General features: G+C 34.8%; 2 protein-coding genes and 1 long non-coding RNA gene across 5 annotated transcripts; 1 reads left to right on the top strand and 2 right to left on the bottom strand.

The window, feature by feature from the left end:
- Nucleotides 1-1,111: 1,111 nt before the first annotated feature.
- On the bottom strand, nucleotides 1,112-4,158 carry LOC140184010 (uncharacterized). Of its 3 annotated transcripts, XR_011880667.1 has the most exons (5): nucleotides 4,012-4,158; nucleotides 3,859-3,913; nucleotides 3,629-3,771; nucleotides 2,026-2,365; nucleotides 1,112-1,437 (listed from the first exon to the last, which is right to left on the bottom strand). It is a non-coding gene; the product is annotated as an uncharacterized lncRNA (long non-coding RNA). The 3 variants fall into 3 exon arrangements; XR_011880665.1 differs by having other exon boundaries at nucleotides 2,026-3,771; XR_011880666.1 differs by lacking the exon at nucleotides 2,026-2,365.
- Nucleotides 4,159-10,431: 6,273 nt separating this feature from the next.
- Nucleotides 10,432-19,418, top strand: LOC112707421 (pleiotropic drug resistance protein 3). Its single transcript, XM_025759163.3, has 24 exons — nucleotides 10,432-11,308; nucleotides 11,836-11,959; nucleotides 12,121-12,206; nucleotides 12,425-12,509; nucleotides 12,765-12,924; nucleotides 13,009-13,085; nucleotides 13,166-13,219; nucleotides 13,306-13,396; nucleotides 13,529-13,830; nucleotides 13,957-14,238; nucleotides 14,335-14,648; nucleotides 14,777-14,937; nucleotides 15,014-15,114; nucleotides 15,215-15,368; nucleotides 15,461-15,601; nucleotides 15,707-15,780; nucleotides 15,874-16,206; nucleotides 16,295-16,585; nucleotides 16,731-16,814; nucleotides 17,174-17,307; nucleotides 17,478-17,705; nucleotides 17,805-17,976; nucleotides 18,068-18,322; nucleotides 18,878-19,418. Exons 1-24 carry the CDS (start codon nucleotides 10,926-10,928, stop codon nucleotides 19,142-19,144), a joined length of 4,353 nt encoding a protein of 1,450 aa, XP_025614948.1. The 5' UTR covers nucleotides 10,432-10,925; the 3' UTR covers nucleotides 19,145-19,418.
- Nucleotides 19,409-22,526, bottom strand: LOC112707436 (metacaspase-5). The gene is made up of 2 exons (XM_025759180.3): nucleotides 21,396-22,526; nucleotides 19,409-20,576 (listed from the first exon to the last, which is right to left on the bottom strand). The coding sequence occupies exons 1-2, from the start codon at nucleotides 21,739-21,741 to the stop codon at nucleotides 19,663-19,665; spliced, it is 1,260 nt and encodes a 419-aa protein (XP_025614965.1). The 5' UTR covers nucleotides 21,742-22,526; the 3' UTR covers nucleotides 19,409-19,662.
- Between the last annotated feature and the right edge of the window lie 2,028 nt (nucleotides 22,527-24,554).

Below are 24,554 nucleotides of genomic sequence, written 5' to 3'. Positions count from 1 at the left end.
AAATTCCAGCTTGCCTGATATAACATCCTACCACACATAACTTTACGCCTAGGACGTAAATCAGAGGTGGCGAATTAGCAATGCGCTACGACCTCTAAAAGTAAAATACATACATATATAATAAGGATAATATTAGGGGTGTTTGCGGTACGATTTGGATCGGTTTTGAGTAAAAAAATCATCCGATCCGAACACTATATTTACTTGCGGTGCGGTTTAGATTGGATGATTTAAAAAAAATCCGATCCGATCCGATTCAATTTCGAGCGGTTTGGATTAGATTGAATTTGCGGTTTTGTAAATTAAAAAAAGAATAAAACCCAAAATAGCCCCTGATCATTACCTCAAAAGACAACGAGGCCCTTAATAAAAAAAAACCAACCCGGTCCCTGACAATTACCTCGAAATGACAACGAGGCCCCTGTGCCAAAAAAAATCCAGGTATTTTTTTGCACAGGGCTAATCAGTCCCAAAAAAAATATCAGGGACTTGATTGGATGTTTTTTTTTTGGGGCCTCGTTGTCCTTTCGAGGTAATTGTCAGGGGCCGGATGGGGTATTCACTCATTAAAAAAATTAAATATATATAACAAGTCTCAACATCAAATTTTAAATAACCAACAATGACATAACAAGTCTTAACAATATCTTAAAAAACCAACGATAACATAACAAAAGAAATAAAATTATAGGTTTGTTAAAATAAATAAATAAATCACATTTTGAACATAAAACATCTATTAAATAATAATAATACATGAAAATTATAAAAATGTATAACAAATTGAATATGTTATAAGTATAATTGTAAACATAATAATAAAATAATAATATTATAACACATTGAGTGATTTGAATTGGATTGGATCGGTTGTGAAAAGTTGATCCGAAATCCGATCCGATCCAACGGTTTGCAAAAAATAAAATCTAATCAAATCCGAATTAGTGCGGTTTTAGTCGGTTTTCGGTTTGGATTGGATTGGATGAGCGGTTTAATTTAGATTAGTTTGGATTTGAACACCCCTAGATAATATAGCTAGGAGCCTTGAAGGAAAAGGGGTAAGATCAAAACAATACCGAAAGTGCACTGCTCACGAAAAATGATACGACAGGAAGCTTATACAGAAAATTAAAAGACAAATATATATAGAGTTCTAATGAATAAGTATAATCAAACTCTATACCCGACCTGTGAAGCCAAGACCGGCTAGAATATATATATATATATATACACACACACAAACACAGCCCTCAAAAATACCAACAATAGTAAGGTCATTTTCTCCAAAATAATTCCCTAAGAGGAATATACAACATAAGATAGCAAAGTGAAGAACAAGATACATAAACTAAAATAGAATATAAGTTCCAAAAGATAAGTCTTCGCTTCTAAGAAAGCAAATCCAGCACACTTAGTGAGGCGTGTCACATCCTGCATCTGAAAATAATAGAATACGTATGGAATGAGAACTGTGGATTCTCATTATGATTAAGGTGTTTACATAGATAATATATAAGATCCCAAAAAAGCCAAAGACATTCCTAGAACCCCAACACTCAGAATTAAACTTAAAGTTCATACTAAGCCAGAATTTCGGTAATGTATCTACGGAATTCTAGTTCTAATCTAACTATTCACTTTCCGTTTCCTTCACATCTCCTAACCACCATATATAGAAAAACTCTCATCACACCTCCGCCATATGAGGGATCTCTCAATAGGAAACACATACAATACAATCAAGGAAAACATAATTATGGATAGCAAGTATAACATAATTATGGATAGCAAGTACAACAGATAGGACAAGTAGCAGTTAATTGTAGTTAAATAATTAAGCAAGCCAAAACAAAGCATACTCAAACAAAACATGCAAATGCATATGATGAATGCCTATCATACTGGTCATGAGCTCATGTATCAGTTAAATTGATAGAACTCAACACACCCAATAGCTAACCCGGATATGCTCTTTTGGTTGTGCATCCCCAGGAGGATCATAAACGAAGGAGAGTACCTTTCTACCTTTTCCTGGAGGTATCACGAAGGAGCATGCCTTTCCACATCGAAGGAGTGTGCCTTTCCACCTTGCAATTAGAGAAAGATGTGGGGAAAAATAATACAAAGGAGGGTGCCTTTCCACCTTTTCCACATCCATACAACGATAAGAGGAGAAATCCTTCATCTTCAACTTGCCAAACTCGTGTGCGGAAAAAAACCATCGTCCTCACCGCGAGTGGAATAAAACCTCCATTTCCACAACTATATCGTAACCATGGAATAAGCGAGATGAGACCTATATCCTTGCCCGGTGCAGGTTCCAAAGTAATATCAAAGCAGTACGCAAGCGGGATACCACCGGGACCTTGCCAGAATAGTGATACAGGCCTCATTCATTTCACAATAAAACTTTTTACTCAATAAGTACATTTGCCCCAAGTCTTCATCAATACTCATTAACTTGATCCACAATCTCATTCAATCTATAGATTCACACTCATTCTTAAGCCTAAAAACAAGTTGCCAGACCTTAAACAGGGGTTACAAAAATTTACAAGCTTACCAGGAAGGTCAAACAGTTAAAAACAGAGTTTTGTTTGAAAACTGGCCTTTTGCGTACGCATCATTGTTATGCATATGCATGCACCAGACAACTTTTTCAGCCTGTGCGTACGCATCATAGTGTGCATACACACAACTTGTAAAATCTCCAGGTTGTGCGTGCGTACGCACGAGTCTCACCAAATGCCATGGTCTGTGCGTGTGCACGATAGTGTGCGTGCGCACACATACCATAATTTCTGGTTTTCTGCAAGATTCTGTTTTTATACCCAAATTTTAGACGCGCATAACTTTTTTGTTAAAAATCATTTTTATCCCGTTCTTCAAACGTTATAAAATTCACGGACCTAATTTTTATTCAAAACAAGCTTCACAAAATTTGGGAGTCCGGAAGCCAGGTTATAGCTCGTTGAAGTTGGTAAAAAACAAGTTCTCACAAAAAGTTGCTAAAAAGCCCCTAACCTCCAAACACTAAAACTAAATCAAATCAATCATACCAAACTTCAATATTTATATACTCCTACACCTTGTCCATTATTTCTCACTTACTTCTCAATTATTCCAACACTCAAATCATTAGACATTAAATTTACCAACCCATTTTAAAAATTCTCAATTATCACCAACCACTACATTTCATGCATCATTTAGTATCAACACTCAACAATTTTTATCAATCATTCGTCACAACTCAATAATCACCATACTTACCCGGACTTACTGGTCCCGGCCTCCGGTCCAAAATTTCTCATACTCATCATCATACTTATTATGCATCACAACATCACCAGCCATCATCAAGACTCATATCACATCATCATCATTATCATTTTTTTATACATACTCAAATTCAACCTCCAAATCAAATCCAGCACATATATTACACACACACATTCAATAATCATCATCAAACTCAATCATACAACACATGTATATACATTTAACAACTTCACAATCTTTTCAACACATACCATCTTCAATTCAAAATATTCAAGCTTATCTTATGACAACTAGCCTAAAATTTCATGCAACATTATATATTAATTATGAGAAAATAAAATCATACCTTGGCTAATTACTCCCCAAGTCCGAAACACCTCAAACTCCTCTTCTCCACAAGCTCCAAGTCTCAAATGTCAATTCAACAAGCTCAACTACCAAAATTTCATTCCAAACCACCAATTGGACTCCAATTTACATGAACTCAATCTAATTTCATACAATTCATTAAAAATCACTACTAGACTACTAGTGCTTACTAATGTCAACAATTCACTAGGGTTAATGTTTTCTTACCTCATCTACCGGTGATTGGGGTAAAACTAAGCAATTATCCAATGTTAAATTGCACCTAAACCACCAAAATTATCAAAATTCTTCAATACCTAAACCAAAAATATAAAAAAGAGAGGAACAGAAAAAATGGGCGCGAAAATTAAAGATCCTTACCACTTTGTTAGTTAGAATCGAAGAGCTCGATGAGAGAACGTGTGGCCACAAACGATACGGCAATCAGAACTTCAGATTAAAAATTATGGGCGAAAGAAAATTGGGGTGAATAGTATTTTCAAGGGTTTGTTTCCCTTCCTTCAAGTTCAGCATGAAATGACTTATGAAAGGGAGAAGAAGGCTGAGCTTATGTATATAGGCAGGCCTTGGGTCCGGTTTGGATCCGGTCTAACTGGTTTAGCTCGTTAGTCTAGTTTTGAACCAAAATCTTTAAAGTAAATATTAAAATTCGTATTTTAAACATTTTTACCTCTTCAAAATATAAAATTTAATTTTTTAATTTTTTTAAATAATTAATTTATTAGTTCTTTATTTATTAATTTTTTGAGGTTTACACCTGAGAACCCCATGATCCACCTTTCTTCGTCGTTCCTCAAGATTCCTCCGCATTCACTCATGTTTAGGTTTCCTTGCGTGAAGCCATCGAAGTTGTGATGATGCAACAAACTAGAATTACTTTATATTTTTCGGAAAGGAGGATCGAGAAGCATTACTTTATTATCATATTTTTATTTTTGGTTAGTTTTTTTTTTTTTTTGTAAGACGATGAGGCCGAAACCCAAATGACAAAACACTAAGAAATTTTAATGTTTTGAGGCAAAGTAACCCCTCTAAAATCATTATCAATGATAAATCTAAAATCACTAGGAGGGATATCCACAAAAACATATCCTTACTAGTTACTAGAAAATTAACCTTTGCTTCGTGAGCTAATCTGATTACTATCATACCTTATTGCTAAATTAATCCAACTGAACTTTTAGAAACACAAGTAAATTTGGGCTAAAAGGCGCAAGTAATCTTTTTGTCACCATGATATTATGGGCTGAAAATTTAGAAGTGCTTGAAGGATCCGAAAGTAGGAATATTACGACTTAGTTCCGATCCGCATATCCGAATTGGATTTAAAAATTGCAAATATAATTCGATTTGCAAGACTATTAGATTAGATCGGATCCGTTCACTAATAGGATTGAATTGTGGATTGTATGTAGGTACTCGCGATCCACAAAAAATAAATAAATATTAATATTATTTTTATGTATTATTTCAATTAATAATTATTATTCATAAATATTATTTTATTTGTTTAATAATATTTTAGAAGTAAACATATTTAAAATATTAGAAAAAAATTGTTGACTTTTTTTAATAAAATAACAAATAAGCTTTTTAAAATATTTTCTATTTTATCGATATATCTAATATTAAATTCGATCTGTCAAAATTTTAGCTATATTCTATCTGATTCAATCTGCATAGACTCCTAAATGAAAATATATCACTGAGGATGTGACGGATCGTAGTTAGACCTATACAGTAAATTTTAATTAATGTTTTGAAATTTTAAAAAAATAACATTAAATTTAAATAACTACACTATAGATTTATTTGAAAAAATTCTGATAATTATATCTTGATTATTATATCTTGATTGGTAAGCACTATTTTTCTTATCTTGTTTTTTGTTATTTTTTTTCGGTTCCCTCAACCCAACTGATCAAGAACTAATTTATCGTGGATCAAAATTTTATTTAAAAGTTTGTTGTTGGCCAACAAATTGCTATATGCACAAGACAAGATTTGAATTCTCAATACTTACTTAAGTGATGTAGTGAGCTAACAATTAAACCAATCCAAATTGATTTTCTTTATTTATATCCATGAAAAAGAAACAAATACAAATGTGGGATTAATTAGTCTTTGAAAAAAAAAAGTACCAATTAGGTCCTCTAAGATAGCAAACGGTAGACATGTATGTCCTTCTGTCAATGAATAGTATAAAATGAAAAGGAATTGTCCATGTGTTTCGTTATTTACTTACAGTGGTGCATATCTCGTTATTGGCACATGAGTAGGAAAACGATGTAGTCTTGGACGGTGAAGCATTTATTATTTTTTGAGTTTTCATATACTTTTTATTAACTGCTTTCTATTTATTACAAATTCTATCAAAACAAGTGAAATTTCGCTAAAAAAATTGTTATCTACATAACTATTTTTCATAGATAGACACGTCAGAGTAACTGACAGTACATATAAGTATCACCGTTAAATTTTAATTGATGAATTGATAGAAAGACATAATGTATCCACCGTTTGCTATTCTAGAAGACTAAATTTATACTTTTTTCCTTTAGAGATTATTTAGTCCGAAGTCAAAATCTTTAAGAATTTAATTGTCATTTTACTTTTTTTATTAAAAACGGGAGACTTAGTACAAGTACTACTTGGTTGGGTTGTTTATTTATTTTATGTTTTTTTTATGGTGATTTAACAGGGGCTAACGCCTAAAGAATCCAATAATAAACTAAATGCGTTAATGTTCATTTTTTATCATTAAAAAAAAATTTACCACCTTTCTCATAAGAGTGTCCCAAAAATATAAATTCAGTTCTAAAATTAAAATTTTTATACACTAGATAATTTATATATTTATTGTCTTTTCTATAAAGATTTACAAAATAAATCTCTCATTCTTTTTCCTTCTGCTATGGTATATTTTTAATGAGAGTATTGGGATGATTAGCCAAGTTTTTGTTCCCATTCAAATTGGCGATCACTTCTTCGAGATCGGGGTAATACTCAATAATTTTTTTTAGTCTCAATATCCAGATTATTTTGAATCCCTGATCAATTTTTCATAGTTCTACCCTAGATGCTAAGCAATTTCTAATATAATAAGAAATTTTTTCTATCCATCTGCCTTCATTATTCCTGATGAATCCTCTGCATCCATTTTTTTTTATTTATTGTGCCTTGAGTTGTCAGTGTTTAGAGTTATCCAATTTTGAAGAGGAGGATTCCACTTGATGTGTTTCTCCTCTTTTTATCTGAAAATACTTTGCTTCCTTTTCGTTTCAAAGGCATTATTTATCTCCTTCACTCTTGTCAGAATCTCGCAGAGAGGTTGATGCGATCTTTCATAACCTTATTCATGTAGTTCCTAGTCCTCCAATATAGGGACGACAATGAAGTGGGACGGTGATGGGGTTGCCTCATATATGTTTCCCATCCCCGCCCCCGATCCCACCATGGGGAATATTGGCCCCATCCCATTCCCCGCAATTTTTGTGTTCTTCGCAGGATCCCATTCCCCATCTTCTATATTGATAAATTATATAAAAATTTTAATGAAAAATTTATATTGATAATTTATATTAGTACAATATATAGAGAGGCCCAGACAAAATGTGGGACACGCAGCAGAGAGGAGAGGCGCAGATGAAAATCGACGCCGCAACGGAGAGGAGAATGGACAACATCGTAGATAGAGAGAGTGGTCGCAGCGCGAATGAGAAGGGAGAGTGGCGAGAGATGACGGTGCAGTGAGAGAAGGGTGACGGCGCAGGTGAGAAGGGAGAATGGAGAGGGATGACGCGCAGTGAGAAAAAGGGAGAGTGGCTACTGTGAGTAATTGAGTCTGATGAAGAAGAGAATATGCAAATGGGGATTAGTGTTAGGGTTTCTCTCAAAGTTTCTAAATATATAGCATGTGAAATGACAAAAATAGCTATAGAAGAATTAAACTATTAAAGATAATTAAGTAAATTTATAAAATTTGAGAAAAACGGGAGCAGGACGGAGAATCCCCGCTCATATCTCTCACCTGCCTCAGAAAAAATTTCCCCCCTATCCTCATTCTCACAAAAATATTCTCCATCTTTAAATTTTTATTTAAGACGATTTCCACAAAAAACTCGATGCATCGAAGAATTTTGCCATCCCTACTCCAATCCCGCATCTTTTTCGCTTCCTTCTTTGTTTAGTTGTTCCTTTAAGTTAATCTCGACCGATGGTTCAAAATTGGCTTCAAAGAAACGCTGGATACATCTTGGGTTATTTAATTGATATACCTTGTATAAGAAAGTTTCTTGGTAAATCTCCTGTCTACCAAAACGGGAACTTTGAGAATTAGTTGTTGGCCCTAAACTAACAAATATCCAAGGTAGTTTTTGGGGCATGATCCAACGTTTTTTTTGGTCTTGGCATGATCCAACGTTTAAACTTCATAAAACCCAACAAAATATATATAGAGAATGAACGGCCCAACATGGTTCCCAATAGTTCATTTTGGTTTGTTAGTAGTTTTTCATAAACTGAAAGATCAAAATACTCACAAAAAATAAAAGCCTGCTTTTGTCAACTCTTGGACAAGGACGCCAACAAAATAAAAAGAGAACTGAAGCTTCAATTTGCAATTTGTACAATTGTACTAGTACTGGCAGTATTTTCCAAACACATGACTGTCAAAAAACAATTCTTTTTCCAAACACATGTATTGCGTGATAATCTTGTACAGTAAATATGGATGACTTTAAATTGAACACATAAGACAAAGATAGCTGGGAAAAGCAGGTTGAATTGTTAAATAATTAAATAAATAAATAAGAGCGAGCCAAAAAAGACAGCAAGGCCCTAGGGGCTCTGCTGGAAAGGCTGCATGAGGAATCACACTCATCCCATCCCATCAATTTACAACAATTATATAAATAAAGAAAAGTCATAGTTAGTTATTGGTGCTGTCCCACACACAAAGTAACAAAATCATTGCAAGTTAATCCAAGATACATAGCTAAACTAATCATTTAAGACGTGTTAGCTTAAGCTTAAATTTTGAGTTACAATTTGGAATAATTTATATTTTCCAAATGGTGTTACTTACTTGTCTTGTGACAAATAATTATTTTCGTATACTGTATAGTTAATAAGATGTATTAATGGAGCATAATTAACAATATCAAAACGTGACATCATCATATTTGTGGAATAATTACTAATATCATGTGTAAAGAAAATAAAGACTAACTAGTAACTACTATAATATCCTCGCTCCTTCAACTTCTTAAAATTTACATCAGTTGACCGGTTGGTATGACAAAATCTCTTCGGATGAGAAAAACAATTTTGGATTTGAATTTTGGGATTTGATCTCTACGTACATAATTTTGAAATTTTGGGCCAAACACAGAAAATACAACATAGTCTTCTACAATTTAATTTACGTAGTATAAGTCCAGGCAAAATATTCAAGCTTATATCTACTTATCTAGATAAGTCACACCTAATGAATTATAATAAATAAATAAATAAAATAATAATTTACAGTTTATTATTTCAGCATTATATTTATTATTATTATTATTCAATTCAACTAGCCGCCAAGGACTTTGAAAGTTCACATGCATGAACATAAAATGTACTTACATTATTCAACAAATGTCTGCTACTGTACTCAAAATATCAAAGGCAAAACACATGGCCACATAAAATTCTAATCTGAAAAAAAGAGGCTGGGTTAGGCACATATGTGACTATGATCAGTCTGAAAAAATTCTACTAACAATTTTTTTTTCTATAATAAGAAAGTACCATCTCACAATATGACATTGTTGTTGATTATTAATTTGTTAACAAACTTAGTCAAAGTTATCTCAAGTCTCAAACTGCTTTCCCATTGAAAGATGTACACTATATTATGTTGTTTCCTCCATGTTTTCATATAATTGTCTTCATTATGTAAAATCCTCATGACTTCATCACTCTCATCAGCAGTGAAAAGAAAATATTAAAGTGCCTTTGATTCTTTGGTTGATACCAATTATACGATCATATAAACTTGCCATCTTCCTCATAATAAAGTGCTTAATAATTACTTTCATATATATATATATATATATATATATATATATATATATATATATATATATATATATATATATAGTCTTTGCTTTTGCGGGGAAAGGCTAGGACAAGACAACTATATTAGAGATTTAATTAAATTAGCTTGACAGAAAAGAAAAGAAACGTAGAAAAGAATAATAATTATATCCATTTATTTTTATTTATAATAATTATAATTTATACAAATTACAAACCAAAAATCACTATAAAATATATTTGTAGTACACAATTAAAGGTACTAGACAATAATTATTTTATAACGACTATCATTTGTCATTTATCAAAAGTTCAAAACTAAATATTAGTTGGAAAAGTATTAGATAGACAATAAAAATACTAAACAATGTGAACAATTGATATGTCAGATCAATTCAATAGGTATACAGATGGTTATATTCATTATTTTTAATTGAATGGTTATTTTTTTTAATTTAATTTATTCATAATGACTCAATTCATTAAGTGTGCAGATGATTATCATAATATTAAATTTTAAGAAGTAATTTAGAAATAGAATATTTTTTTATTTTATTGAATTAATTTTAAAATTTATTGTTTATATTATTTACAAAAATCATTGTGTACGTACCAAAACTCATATTAGTTTCCTATTATTACCCTTAAGTCAAGGATAATGACCTGGCATTATAATAAGAATTAACAAAGCTTTTACGTAGAATAAAACAATGTACACATGGGACTTTCTCTCTGCTATGGTCAATGAAGGAAGGAGTGAAATAATGATCATCAACAAGTAACTGTTTAGACAGAGAGAGAGAGAGAGAGAGAGAGAGAAATTCACAAATTAAAATATTAAGCAACAACCCCCTCTTGTTATTATTATTAGTTTTCTTTTGTGTTTCAAAACAAAACATTTCTCTCCATTTTCCATTGAATGAAATGAACCTTTGACAATTATAAGACCAAAAAACTGGTTTGTTACTTTGTTCTCCAATAAAGGGGGGTCACTCCTTAGGTGGCTGCTAAATCCTAAAAGATCTTCATGTGTTCTTTTCCCTGTGTTTTAAAGGATCTTTAGCACCACTTCTTCTTTTGCCACAATCATTGTCCCAATTGTGACATCATACCTGTAAGGTGTTTGATGTTTTGACAGCTTCAAGTAGCTGCTTCAAGCTGAGTTTTTGATCAGTTTTTTTCTTCTTCCAGTAATGGAGTTAACTCCAAGGAGTTTAACTCCAATGAGTTTGACTCCAAGGAGTTTAACACCAATGAATTTGACACCAAGGGGAAGAACACAAGGGCATGTGTTGAACTATGACAGAGATGCAGATTCATTTGTGGAGGAAGATAAGGAGCTTCAGTCAAAGTGGGCTGCAATTGAGAAATTGCCAACTTTCAAAAGGATTAAAACTTCTTTTGTTGATGTTAGTCAGGAGAGTGTGGTTCTAGGAGCAAGAAGCAGCAGCAGAAGAGAAGTAGATGTTACAAAGCTTGGAGCGGTCGAAAAGCGTCTCTTCATTGACAGGCTCATCAAGCATATTGAGAATGACAACCTTCAATTGCTCCAGAAGCTTAGGGAAAGAATGGAAAGGTACTTGTTAATTACTAGCTACCCTTGATCACTACTTCATCGTGCTGCCAATAGAAATTCTTTGTGTTAGATCAACTGAACTTGTTTTGAACCAATTCTAAGTTTGTATTAGCCTTTGACTCCCCCTTCCTTCTCTCTTCAGTTCCATGGATTAAGCGTTGCTTTCTCTAGTAATTTTGAAAGACTTTTTAATTTTGTCTTTCAATTCTGGGAATTTCTCACTTGATTATAGACACATGTGGCTCCATTTGGTCCTTGTCTCAGCATAGAAATATAGAGATATCAAAAGAAACAAATCTATTCCGGGAAAACGGAGATAGGGATTGAGACGTAACTTTTTTATCTTTTTTTTTTCCTCAATGTCTTTGTATTTCTATTCTGAAACACTTACCAAATATAGTTCTAGTTGTACTTGTAGAAAATTTGTTTCACTCAGTTAGAGAATGGACTGGGCAAGAAGGGTGCCAGCTAATGTTGGTAACTTGGTATATATGAATCTCAAGAATTGACAAATGCTAGTTTTTCAGAGTCAATGTGAAGTTACCAAGTGTGGAGGTCAAGTACACGAACCTAAGTGTTGAAGCAGAATGTGAGGTTGTTCAAGGGAAGCCACTCCCTACTTTATGGAACTCCTTGTCTAGCCAACTCTCAGTAAGTGTGCTTTCTCTGGTTTAAACCTAAACAGGCTACTATCATGCATAACTGAGTAGTACAAAGCATTTCATGAGATACAGATTGAAAAGGAGCAAAAATTGTACAGACATGTTTACATTTGTTCATGCAAAAATGGGCTAAAATTATTTCTGGAACAGGGTTTTGTGAAGACTATATCATGCACTACTCAAGGAGCCAATATAAGCATTCTGAATGATGTTAGTGGCATCATAAAGCCATCAAGGTAGGTGAATATGCTGTATTTGTACTTCACTTTAACGCTCAAGATGAAGCTTTTCAGCTACGTACTGATATATGCACAAGAATGTATGCAGAACATCAAAATCCCTTCTTTAAACTTATATAAGTGGTACAAATGAAAACTAAGAAGTACCAATTTGAAGTGCAACTTACAATAAAAGGGATCGAAGGCTGATATAACAAAGATGGTTTCATGTGCAGGCTCACTCTTCTTCTTGGTCCACCAGGGTGTGGGAAAACGACCTTGTTAATGGCACTGGCTGGGAAACTAGAGCAATCTCTCAAGGTCAGTATTTTTAAGACAGTAGAGAAATTATGGGCTAAAGTCATTGAACTCAACTAACCTTTTGCCTGAGTTTCCATTATTATAGAAATTATGTTTCAGAATTTGAAATATCCAAGAATGTGACTAGAAGCACAACCATGCTTTTTCTTCATCATTGATACTATTATTTAAAGTCCTTTAGAAACCAACTTAAGGCATTGAGTTGCACTAAACTGCAATCTCAATTCACATCCTACTGCTTTTACTTGCATTCAGGTTTCTGGAGAAATATCTTACAATGGTCAGAATCTAGATGAATTTGTACCTCGAAAAACATCAGCTTACATAAGCCAGTATGACCTGCACATTCCTGAGATGACAGTGAGAGAAACAATCGACTTTTCAGCACGCTGTCAAGGAGTTGGAAGCAGGGCTGGTAAAGTTCTTAAATAGACCAATTATCCATGAAATGTTACTAATACAATACGAGAGGCATTCATGTATGTCCTTCGCATTGCAGACATGGTAGCTGAAATCACCAGGAGGGAAAAGGAAGAAGGAATCATCCCTGATCCTGATATTGATACCTATATGAAGGTAATTGTAGTCAGAAAAACTTCTATATGTCATAATTAAGAAGCAACCAGTTGATAAAGGAAATAACAACGTTTTTGCAGGCAATTTCAGTTGAAGGACAAAGTGAAAATCTTCAGACAGAATATGTTTTGAAGGTACATCCATTTCCAGCAGGGCTAAGTTAGATTACACAGTTATTGAATGGCTCGATTAAGATGTTTCTTCTTTTTTGACATCCTAGATTCTGGGACTGGATATCTGTGCGGACGTACTAGTTGGTGATGCATTAGAGAGAGGAATTTCAGGTGGACAGAAGAAAAGGCTAACTACAGGTATCTACAAAAAGAATGTGTTTCTCTTTTCATATATGGAATTCAACAAATCAAGAACTCAATGTTCTCCTCATTCATTCTTTTTTCCCCTCAATGCATTCATGTTAAGATCTATTCCAAATCATATGGCAGGAGAGATGATTGTTGGTCCAATCAAAACTCTTTTCATGGATGAAATATCAACTGGCTTGGACAGCTCAACAACTTTCCAAATAGTTACTTGTCTCCAGCAGTTGGTGCACATCACTGATGCAACTGCAGTGCTTTCACTCCTTCAACCAGCACCTGAAACCTTTGAATTATTCGATGATCTCATATTGATGGCAGAGGGGAAGATAGTATACCACGGCCCATGCAGTCAAGCACTCCAGTTTTTCAAGGATTGTGGTTTCTGGTGCCCAGAAAGAAAAGGGGTTGCAGACTTTCTTCAAGAGGTGAGATAACAAATCCCAACTTTCCTTTAGTCTTAGTCATTGGTAGCATTGATCCCAAGCTCAAGGCAATTTTCTTGCTTGTCTAATTTCTTATGCTCAAAACTCACTTAGTTGAACTCTGTACAGGTAATATCCAAGAAGGATCAAAGGCAATACTGGTACCGCACGGATATTCCTTACAGTTATGTCTCAGTGGATCAGTTCTCCGAAATCTTCAAAAGCAGTTACTGGGGACGGATGCTAGGTGATGAGCTTGCACAGCCATTTGATAAATCTCAATCTCATAAAAATTCTTTATCACATAGCGTGTACTCCTTGGGAAAGTGGGAAATCTTTAAAGCTTGTATGAGGAGAGAACTTCTTCTCATGAACCGGAACTCATTTATCTATGTATTCAAAACTGCCCAGGTTATTGCCCTGAATCTAGTGCAACTCTGTTAATCTTAGTGGTACTTGAAACACTTAACTAATTTAGCCTTATTGTTTCTCCTTTTTGCTCTGCAGCTTACAATCACCGCAATCATCACAATGACGGTGTTCTTACGGACTCAACATGGCGTGGACTTGATAAGTTCAAACTATTTATTGGGATCATTGTACTATACACTCGTCCGCCTCATGACTAATGGAGTTGCTGAGCTGATCATGACCATTACTAGGCTTCCTGTTGTTTATAAGCAGACAGCATTCTATCTTTATCCGGCATGGGCTTATTGTCTTCCAGCTTCCCTTATAAAGATTCCATTTTCGTTTCTTGATGCCATTGTTTGGACATCAGTGACATATTATGTTATTGGCTACAGCCCTGAAATAACAAGGCAAGCAATTTTGTTAATCACATGCTCAAATTGGCAGCTTTTCTGTTTACTTATTTTTTAGTTAGTACTTTCATTTTCTGTTTGTTTTGTAAGCTTTTCTGACCTTTCATTTCTTGTCAACTTCTTAGGTTTCTCCGCCAGTTTATTTTGCTTGTTGCTCTGCATATGTCATCAACCTCCATGTGCCGTTTCCTTGCTGGAGTTTTCAAAACTGATGTTGCAGCCACAACTGTTGGCTCCTTGGTTTTAGTACTGATGTTCTTGTTTGGAGGCTTTATTCTTCCTCGACGTAAGCCATTCTATAGTTTCAGTTATAAGACGTACTATTTTGAGTAGAGAGTTTTAATTGAGTTCATTCACTGCAGCATCATTACCATGGTGGTTGAGATGGGGATTTTGGCTTTCTCCCATGACATATGGGGAAATAGGAATAACACTAAATGAATTTCTCGCTCCTCGCTGGCAGGTAACTAAGACAATCAATATACTCGTGTTCATGATTGGTCACTTAGTCATGAAGAATATAAATATAAATGAATTATTAATTTTCTATTTTTCATTGGCAGATCAAAGATGGAAACACCACCGTGGGAAGGAGGGTTCTAAGTGATCGTGGTTTAGACTTTGAGAGCAACTTCTACTGGATATCAATTGGAGCCTTGCTTGGTTTCGCAGTAGTTTTTGATTTTGGATTTATCCTAGCATTAACTTACTTAAAACGTAAGTAACATACAAGTTATTACAGTGGAAAACAAAAATCAAACAATCATTTTATTTTTCTCAATTCACTGATTTGATGGAAATGTATTCAGAGCCTAAGGCATCTCGAGCCTTAGTTTCAAAAAAGAAGGTATCTCAACTAAATGGAGAAGAAAATAGCAATAGCGTGGAGCTCAAAAATAAATCAGTTGCAGTTGATATTGGCAGCACATCAAATGAAACTCAAAGCACAGGTGAACAAAGTTACTAAATTATAAATGATCTCAACATGATTTCTTACATTCAAACAAATAGCATGTGATTTTGGAACCTTTTGCATGGTTGGTCAATGCATACAGGGAAAATGGTCCTGCCCTTTCAGCCTCTGACAATAGCATTTAAGGATGTCCAGTATTTTGTTGAAACCCCACCGGTAATTAGCACGACTATTTATGTTATGGTCATGACTATGTACATTGTTTACAAGGTTGTAAATTAATAATGTTAAGTTTGTCCTTCTGAGCAGGAAATGAAAAAGCATGGGTCAAATGAGAAAAGATTACAATTGCTCTGTGATATCACCGGAGCCTTTAGGCCAGGAGTTCTCACTGCACTAATGGGAGTAAGTGGAGCAGGAAAGACAACTCTCATGGATGTCCTTTCAGGAAGGAAAACTGGAGGTATCATTGAAGGAGATATCAGAATTGGAGGATACCCCAAAGTGCAGAAGACATTTGCGCGAGTTTCAGGTTATTGTGAGCAGAATGACATACATTCTCCATATATAACAGTTGAAGAATCTGTCACATACTCGGCTTGGTTGCGGTTGCCGATGGAGATTGATACAGCAACAAAAGGGGTATCGCATCCTTATCACTTGCACCATGTTTGTATTTCTCGGTTAACATATACACTCTTTAACTTTTCTGTGTGTATCCATGGAGCAGAAATTTGTTGAAGAAGTGCTTGAAACAATTGAACTTGATGACATAAAAGACAGTTTAGTTGGCATTCCTGGCCAAAGTGGCTTGTCAACTGAACAACGCAAAAGACTAACCATTGCAGTGGAGCTTGTTTCCAATCCATCAATAATCTTTATGGATGAACCAACCTCAGGCTTGGATGCCCGAGCAGCCGCAGTGGTTATGCGTGCAGTGAAGAATGTTGTTGGCACTGGCAGGACAACGGTTTGCACCATACACCAACCAAGCATTGACATATTTGAGACTTTTGATGAGGTACTTAAAAGTGCTTTCTGTTGTCAATATTTGAGCATTTACAGCTACTGAAATATCTAAAATGTCACCATCTTAATGTACAAAATACTACTACTCCTATGTAATATTATATTTGAGACTTGAAATGAGCCTTTTCTTTATGCAGTTGATTCTAATGAAAGCTGGAGGACGGATTATTTATAGCGGAATGCTGGGCCATCATTCAAATAAACTGATTGAATATTTTCAGGTACACTAAAACAATCAGCAAAGTACTTGGCATATTTTTTCAGTTTTCTTATTTTTTTACATTAGTCTTAAAGTTGTAGTAATGGTTATATTGGCATTCAAGAAGTGTAATATATTATGATGATAAGTATGATTAAAAGGTAATGATGATGATTGTATATGCCGATAAAGTTTGATAGATTTTATTTTTGAACTTAGTTGAAGTGCTATTTAGCATTACACCATACATACACATCTTTTCATTTCTGAAGAAACGGAGAATGAAAAAAGAAGGAATGAAACTGGTCATGATCCAAATATTTGAAACTGCTCTTGAAGGAGTGTATACCTTTGTCTCAAACTGCTTTTCACTGTCCACAGAATATACCTGGGGTGCCAAAAATAAAAGACAACTATAATCCTGCAACCTGGATGTTGGAAGCTACCTCTGCATCTATAGAACAAGAACTTCAAATTGACTTTGCAACAATCTACAAAGAATCACACCTTTACAGGTGAGTGAGGATCCATTTGATTGTTGTTTGGTTTCAATGAAACATATCAACTGCTTTTCAGGTTCTGTGTGGCCTTACCTTACTAGTTTCAGTTCTAATGAGTAATGGCTATGATCATAGTATCATACACTAATCCCGTGTTTTGAATTGCTATTTCTTTTTTTTACTAGGGAAACTATTCAAATGGTGGAGGAGTTAAGTAAACCAGTGCCAGGTTCAAGCGACTTGCACTTTTCAACTCCTTTCCCACAGAATACCTTGGGGCAGTTCATGGCATGCCTTTGGAAGCAACACTTGTCATATTGGAGAAGTCCTGAGTACAACTTAACACGTTTTATTTTCATGGTTGTTGCAGCAGTAATATTTGGGGCAGTATTTTGGCAGAAAGGGAAAGAAATGTAAGTTCGGTTATCAATATTTGATACTAGTAGTAGTATATTGTTAAAATTGAGTTCCAATGATGAAACTACTCACATATGCTTCTTCTATGGTTACAGAAACAATCAGCAAGACTTGTTCAATATATTTGGATCAATGTATATTGCTGTAATATTCTTGGGCGTAAATTACTGTTCAACAATTCTGCCATATGTGGCAACCGAGCGCTCAGTCTTGTACCGAGAAAAATTTGCTGGAATGTATTCTTCCATAGCTTATTCATTTGCACAGGTTTGCAGTTACCTCAATCAAATTTATGTGGCATTTATTCAATAGGGAAACCAGTGATGTTATGAACTGAGTTGTATATTCTTTGTTGTAGGTGGCCATTGAAATACCTTATATCTTAGTGCAAGCAATTTTATATGTGGGAATCACATACCCAATGATAGGTTTTGAGTGGTCAGTTGCAAAAGTCTTTTGGTACTTCTACACCACATTTTGCACATTTTTGTACTTTGTATATCTTGGAATGCTGATAATGTCGTTGAGCACAAATCTGGATATAGCTTCTGTATTGTCAACTGCAGTCTACACCATATTCAATCTCTTCTCTGGATTCCTCATGCCAGGACCTGTAAGTCATTTTTGATTTCTCAAAATTTCTTTATCACAGTCTAATCTTTTCCTGTCATTTTAAGGGCCTGAAGTTTGGTTGCTCGATAAAATTTGGATCTAGATTTGACATGTGGAGAATAACAATGCTGTATAGACCAAATACTTCGATGTTATCATACTTTTTACACTGAAATTATTTCTCACAAAATTCATCATTGTGGAGAAAGTAATACTTCAAAATGCAGGAATTTCACAGTCCATGATGAAAAAGATTTTGTTCTGAGTGACCATAATGTTATTGCTATTACTTTAGAAATGTTTATCCAGGATAATTGCATATGTGATCTTGAACGATAACAGTGAAAAACAAAATCAGGATTCAATATAAAACAATTTTCTTCTATAATTAAGTCTTGAAAACAAATATTTTCCTAACGAATCACCACTTGTTAAACTTCTAACGGATTGATAGTTGTAGCTCAAATAATATCAGTAACTTATGTATTTGATGAGAATATATGACTGACCATAATCCATAACAGTTAGTAAATTCCTATTTGTCTTTGATATGCAGAAAATTCCTAAATGGTGGGTCTGGTGCTACTGGATTTGCCCAACAGCATGGTCCCTGAATGGACTCCTAACATCACAATATGGGGACATGGACAAGGAGATAACCATATTTGGGAAGAAAGAACAAGTTGGTGCATTCCTAAAAGATTACTATGGGTTCAGGCATGACAGATTAAGCCTTGCGGCAGTAGTGCTCATTGCTTTCCCAATTCTTTATGCTTCTCTCTTTGCCTATTGCATAGGCAAAATGAATTTCCAAAAGAGATAGACACATATGACATAACAACACACAGAGCTTGCTTCTTGTGCAGTATGGTGTGGCCAGATTTTCTTGTATAGGAGTATAGAAATGCATGGTTACCTCAATGGGCAATACCTCTCATATATGTTGTTTATTTTGTTCTTTCAAATTTTTTGTACAAGGATAAGATAGTTAAATATATAGTGATAAAGATGATCCAAGATGTACAAGTTGAAAATAGGGCTTATTCCCTAAGAAAGGGTGCATTTGCAAAGAAAATGAAACCTCTGATTTTTGTCCATATGATATTATAAGCTTTTATTTCATTGGAAAGTTCCCGACAATAGACTTCCTCATAAGCTAAAAAGAAGTTACATGTTTTCTTTCTCTTTACTAATTTTGGGATATAAAATGATAATTGACATTATAGTTGAAGTACATATTCATATTGTACAGCATCTATAGTTCAACGAAAGTAATTCATAAGCATTCCAAGCACACAACACACAACATTATTCCATGCCAGAATAAGATGGGAGAACAGGTCAACAAACAAAGGGAACATCAACATGGTGGTCGCTGCAATAGAGTCCAGGTTGTTGAGTGAATCCCTCTCGCTTGAGCTTCTCTCTAGCCTTCAGAACAAGCTCATGGTTTGTAACTCTACCATCAGTCTCCTCAATTATAGCCTGTACTGCATTGCTAAAAGCTCCATAAGCACTGGCAGAATGTCCAGCAGGACTTGCATCGGCCGAAGTCTGGTCAGTCTGACAGCCGCTCATCAGGATCCCACCATCAGGAAAGCCACGCTTAGTTGATCCGGCGTATGCCTCATGCTTGTTTCCAACAGGTGTCTCCATGGCAGGTTTTGCGTATCCCTCATCATTCTCATCCAGCTTCTGCTTGAGAAACTCTTGGGCAAGACTACCCACCATCCCCAAGAATCCACCCTGTTCTCCACCTCCACCACCTTGTTGGAGTTTGCTGAAGATAACATTCATGAACTTCTTTACTTTAGGGCTAGAGTCTTCCCCAAAAACATCAAAGAGTGTAGGTCTCAGCTTCCCAACATCTATATCATCTTTACCAGTTTTTTGCTTGAGTATATCAATGAGAGTTGAAAGTGGCAGAGACCTGTTCTTTACATAGCCATATTCACCACGCGGAAGTTCAAGATCCCTGTCTTCAGCTTCATCGTCATCCCTGTGTCTACCATGATGCTTCAATGATGAGGGGATATGAATCCCACGAGACTCGATGGCATCTTCCACCTTCCGGTGTAGGAAGCTTGATAATCCAAACCCTGAGCCGGAGCCAGAGCCAGCATCTTCCTCCTTTGTGCTATGCCCTATCTGCTCCTTAGCTTCTTCAACTAGGCCACCACTGTGACAAGAATCTGAGATAATTGTGAGCTTACAACCTCTTGGGATCCCGTCTACAAATTCCCTGAAATCATCATCTGGCAAACACAAAACCAAGCAGTTCATTACTTTCCACAGAAATCACAGCAGCAAAATCTAGTTTGGCTAAAGGCAGGAATCTTGTAAAGTAATAGAGTTGGAGAGTAATTATAATTAGATCAATAGCCTATATTGTACATAGATCTTATTAAATAATCCAAGACTAATTACTCTCTTCACTCTATCGCTTTAAAAGTTTCATCACTTTAGTTCATCCAAACTCATCTACTTCTGCTTTTAAATAGAACAAGCAAAAGGAAAAGGAAATCAAATAAATCATATGAAATACTATAACTATCAGCTGGGAATAGCATCAGAATCAGAATCATTTAAAAAAAATAAAGTATACAAATCACCATTAACAGCAACCAAAATTTGACATCAGACTCCGAAAAGAGCAAAAATGTTGCACTAGTTATACTATAAAGTTAAAGCATCCGAATTTTCTTAGGTATCTTCAGCTTTAATATAAAATCAAGCATATACTGGAAACCATAAAAAAAAAAAGACACCTTCAACCTCTAAAGTTACCCGATCCGGATCGGATCTATTTATTCGTTATCTCTAAACGATCAACAGCAAAAAGAGTAAAGCAACTTTACGTGAACGAATAATTCGATCAAATAAACTTGACCGGTGATTTAACTATCAAGAAAAATGAGAATTGCTTCCATGACTCGTTAGTGTATACTCAATTACTCATTAAGATACTCGTAGCCGTTGGATCACACTTCATCCACCGGCGATGAGTGGAAAATGAGAAAAACACGAGTCAAAAAACTAAAAAAGAGAGTAAAGAGATAAGGTTAAGAGTTGACCAGTGATGAGGTTCATATCGCAAGGAACAATGCACTCGTCATAGCCAGTGTCATCGTCCTCGCCGGTCTCGGCGGGGAGGCGGGTGCCGTGGCCGCTGTAGTGGACGAACAAGACGTCGCCAGGACGGGCAGATCGGACGAGGCGGGAGAGGGCGGAGCGTATGTTCTTGCCGGTTGGCTGAGTGTAGGAGTCGTCGGTGTCGATGAGGACGGTGATGTCATCCTCCGAGAAACCGTAACGGTCGACGAGGCATTTGTGCATCCGCCAAACGTCGTTGATGCATCCTTTGAGCTCAGCCTTGGTTCCCGGATAGTTGCATCCGATCAGTACCGCCTTTTTCGCCATTGTATCTGACTCACTCTTTCTTTCTCTCTCTCTTTATCAATGATTGTTCTTTCTGATAAGACTTTCGATCGATCAACACCGATAACATAACACGATCATTTTTAATATTTTAATAAAAATTATTAAAAATGTAACCTTTCCCCCTTTATCAACTGTAGGCAACGGTGCATAAATAATCAATGTTATTTAAAGTATGGAGAAAATGAATTTACTGTAAAATGTGTATATAGGATAAAATTGAAATTATAATTAGTTATAATTAATTTAATTAATTTTTAATAATTTTTAATTTTAAATTTTTAAAAAATAAGAACTTAGTTATAAAAAAGTTATATATTTATCTATTTAAGAAGAATGTGGTGCAATTTTTTTTTTTTCAGCAATCTCTTCCACTCTTCTGAAGCTGCAAAGATTACCACCGTCTATGGTCAGCAACTTGATGCCGCTTAGCTGTTCGAGAACGTTCGACGAAGACACCTCCTTGCGCATGTTGCATTCGTTGCGCAGCCCACCAATGCGGCGGTCGTGCAGTCCCTAGCAGCTGGCGGGTTTCACCGTCCCAGCGTCTTCATTCACGATATACAGCAAGTAGAGATAATGCCACGTGTACGGTGATTTGGTGCATCGGATTAAAGATATCAAAAAAGCGAGTGCTTTTTTTTGTGGTGTTGTGGAGGTTTTCGATCATCAACTTGGCTTTCTTAGATTTCGTTTTTCTGATGTGTTCAAGATGTTTTCGTTGCTGGATGTTTAATTTACTAGTGTTAAACCCGTGCGATGCACGGGCTTATATTTAAATTTGATGAATTAAATTAAAAATAATATTTTATAATCATATATTTTTTAAATTTAGTATAACACTATCATCATCGTTATATAATAAACGTGTTAAATATGTTGTTTTATCTTTATTCAAAGTAAAATATGAATAGAAGAGTTCGAAGTTTATAATATTCTTGAACCATAAGGAGGGAGATAAAAAAATAAGAACATATATAACTGTAATAATAGCATGTTAATTTTACCCTAAATTTTATATCAAAAAGATAATAAAAATTTATCGACAACCTAGTATCTTACTAACTTCATTAGAAAATCATTGGATGTTGTGCTCCTTGTTACACATTTCATTTCAAATTTGAAAAAAGAGTTATAGATAAATTAGTTATATCTATAGTAAAGATTTGTACAAAAGTGTAAAATCATAACATGCTATTAAAATGAAAATAATATTATTCTTACCTAAATATTATTAAAAATCTTTTTGAACACGACATTTGTTATTGATGACTTTGGATTGCCGTCTTCGTTTAGAATTAAAACCCTGAGGCCTACGACTCTTAACTCCTGACAAAGTAACATAAAGTTGTCTATGGGTTAACACTGATTTTGGCAAATAAAGCCGTACATGTGATAATGATTGACCCTGACTCATGTTAATGGTCATTGCAAAGCATACTGTTAATGAAAATTGCCTCCGTTGGAACTTAAATGGCAATCCTGAATCTGAAGGGATCAAGTTCATTTTTGGAATGTACAATTTATCTCCAATATTTCTACCGGTCACTACCGTCGCTCCAATTACGTTGCTGCCAAGTTTGTTAACTATTAATCTTGTCCCGTTGCATAAACATGAAGTCTGGTCTATGTTTTGCAGTAGCATTACAGCGACTCCTGGCTTCAAAGTCAACTTGTGATTGAGTAGTCCCAAACATTTGATGTCATTTAGAAACTCTGGTGTGAACCACTCTTGTTTTACATCTTCATTCTCATCAGCTTGACATGTTGTATCAGAGCTCAAATACTCCTTTTCCATCCCTGGAAAGATTGTCAAGACAAAATCGTTTACTTTCTCAACACTCTTAAGTGTGGGTGCAAGAATTGCTCTACTCTGAAAATACCTGTAATCTGACATGTTTTGCAACAAATTTGGATATGCAAAGTCTACCAAATGAGAGAGAGGATCATCAGTAGTTGTAATCAATAGATCATCTGGAATTTCAACTTCTGATTCATCACCAACAACAGAGCCAATATTTTCATTTCCAACATCAAGTATCCAATTAGCAAATATCTTCATTTCACCTTCATCTTGATCCGAAGAAGACATTAGAAGCTTCATATTCGTATGCAGTTTCAGAACCTTACAAAATGATCACAGATGGGATGAGTTAATAGCGGATGCTAATATATCGTGTCTACTTCCTTTCGGAATCATCGGAAGTATATGTCTGAAATCACCTCCTAGAACAACAATCTTACTACCAAATGGTTGATGTATCTTATGTTGATCGGTAACTGACATAAGATTCCTGAGCGTCCGATCAAGTGCTTCAAAACGGCAGTTGTACCTTCCCTCGCATACAACATATTGAGAACTCAAAATTGAATCCTGTTTTGGACTTCTCTGATCTCTCCTCATACCACATCATGGCGTCGCAATGTCGACAAAAAATTTCTGGGTCACCAATATCTATCACATCTAATAATCATCAAGATAATAAATTGTTTTAGTTATATCTGCAACAAATACTTTATATAAAAATATACCTTTCTTTCACCATGTTAAGTATAAAAATAATATTTAAAAAAGATTACCGAAGAATGCAATTTATGGATTAAAAAGATGAGATCATATAATACAATTTCATTGTGCCAACCTCAAGATTTAAGTTTTACAATAAATCAATGTTCAAATACAAAAATTATAATATATAACCATATCTTAGTTTGAATTTTAAAACTTGAACACTAAACGATAATTTTTTGTTTATAAAAATCCTAACAATAGTAAATAATAAAGTGCTGATATT

This window comes from Arachis hypogaea, chromosome 1 (genome assembly GCF_003086295.3).
Source record: "Arachis hypogaea cultivar Tifrunner chromosome 1, arahy.Tifrunner.gnm2.J5K5, whole genome shotgun sequence".
In the NCBI taxonomy this organism is placed as follows: Eukaryota; Viridiplantae; Streptophyta; class Magnoliopsida; order Fabales; family Fabaceae; genus Arachis; species Arachis hypogaea.
Note: the sequence above shows the minus strand (reverse complement) of the source record. Positions and strands in the feature narration are given on the sequence as shown.

Coding starts and splice junctions, on each gene's coding strand:
- LOC112707421 (XM_025759163.3), top strand. CDS start 10,926: ATGGAGTTAACTCCAAGGAGTTTAACTCCAATGAGTTTGACTCCAAGG. Junction 13,220..13,305: donor AGACAGAATATGTTTTGAAG/GTACATCCATTT, acceptor TTGACATCCTAG/ATTCTGGGACTGGATATCTG. Junction 16,207..16,294: donor TTGATACAGCAACAAAAGGG/GTATCGCATCCT, acceptor TCCATGGAGCAG/AAATTTGTTGAAGAAGTGCT.
- LOC112707436 (XM_025759180.3), bottom strand. CDS start 21,741: ATGGCGAAAAAGGCGGTACTGATCGGATGCAACTATCCGGGAACCAAG. Junction 20,577..21,395: donor CGATATGAACCTCATCACTG/GTCAACTCTTAA, acceptor TGTGTTTGCCAG/ATGATGATTTCAGGGAATTT.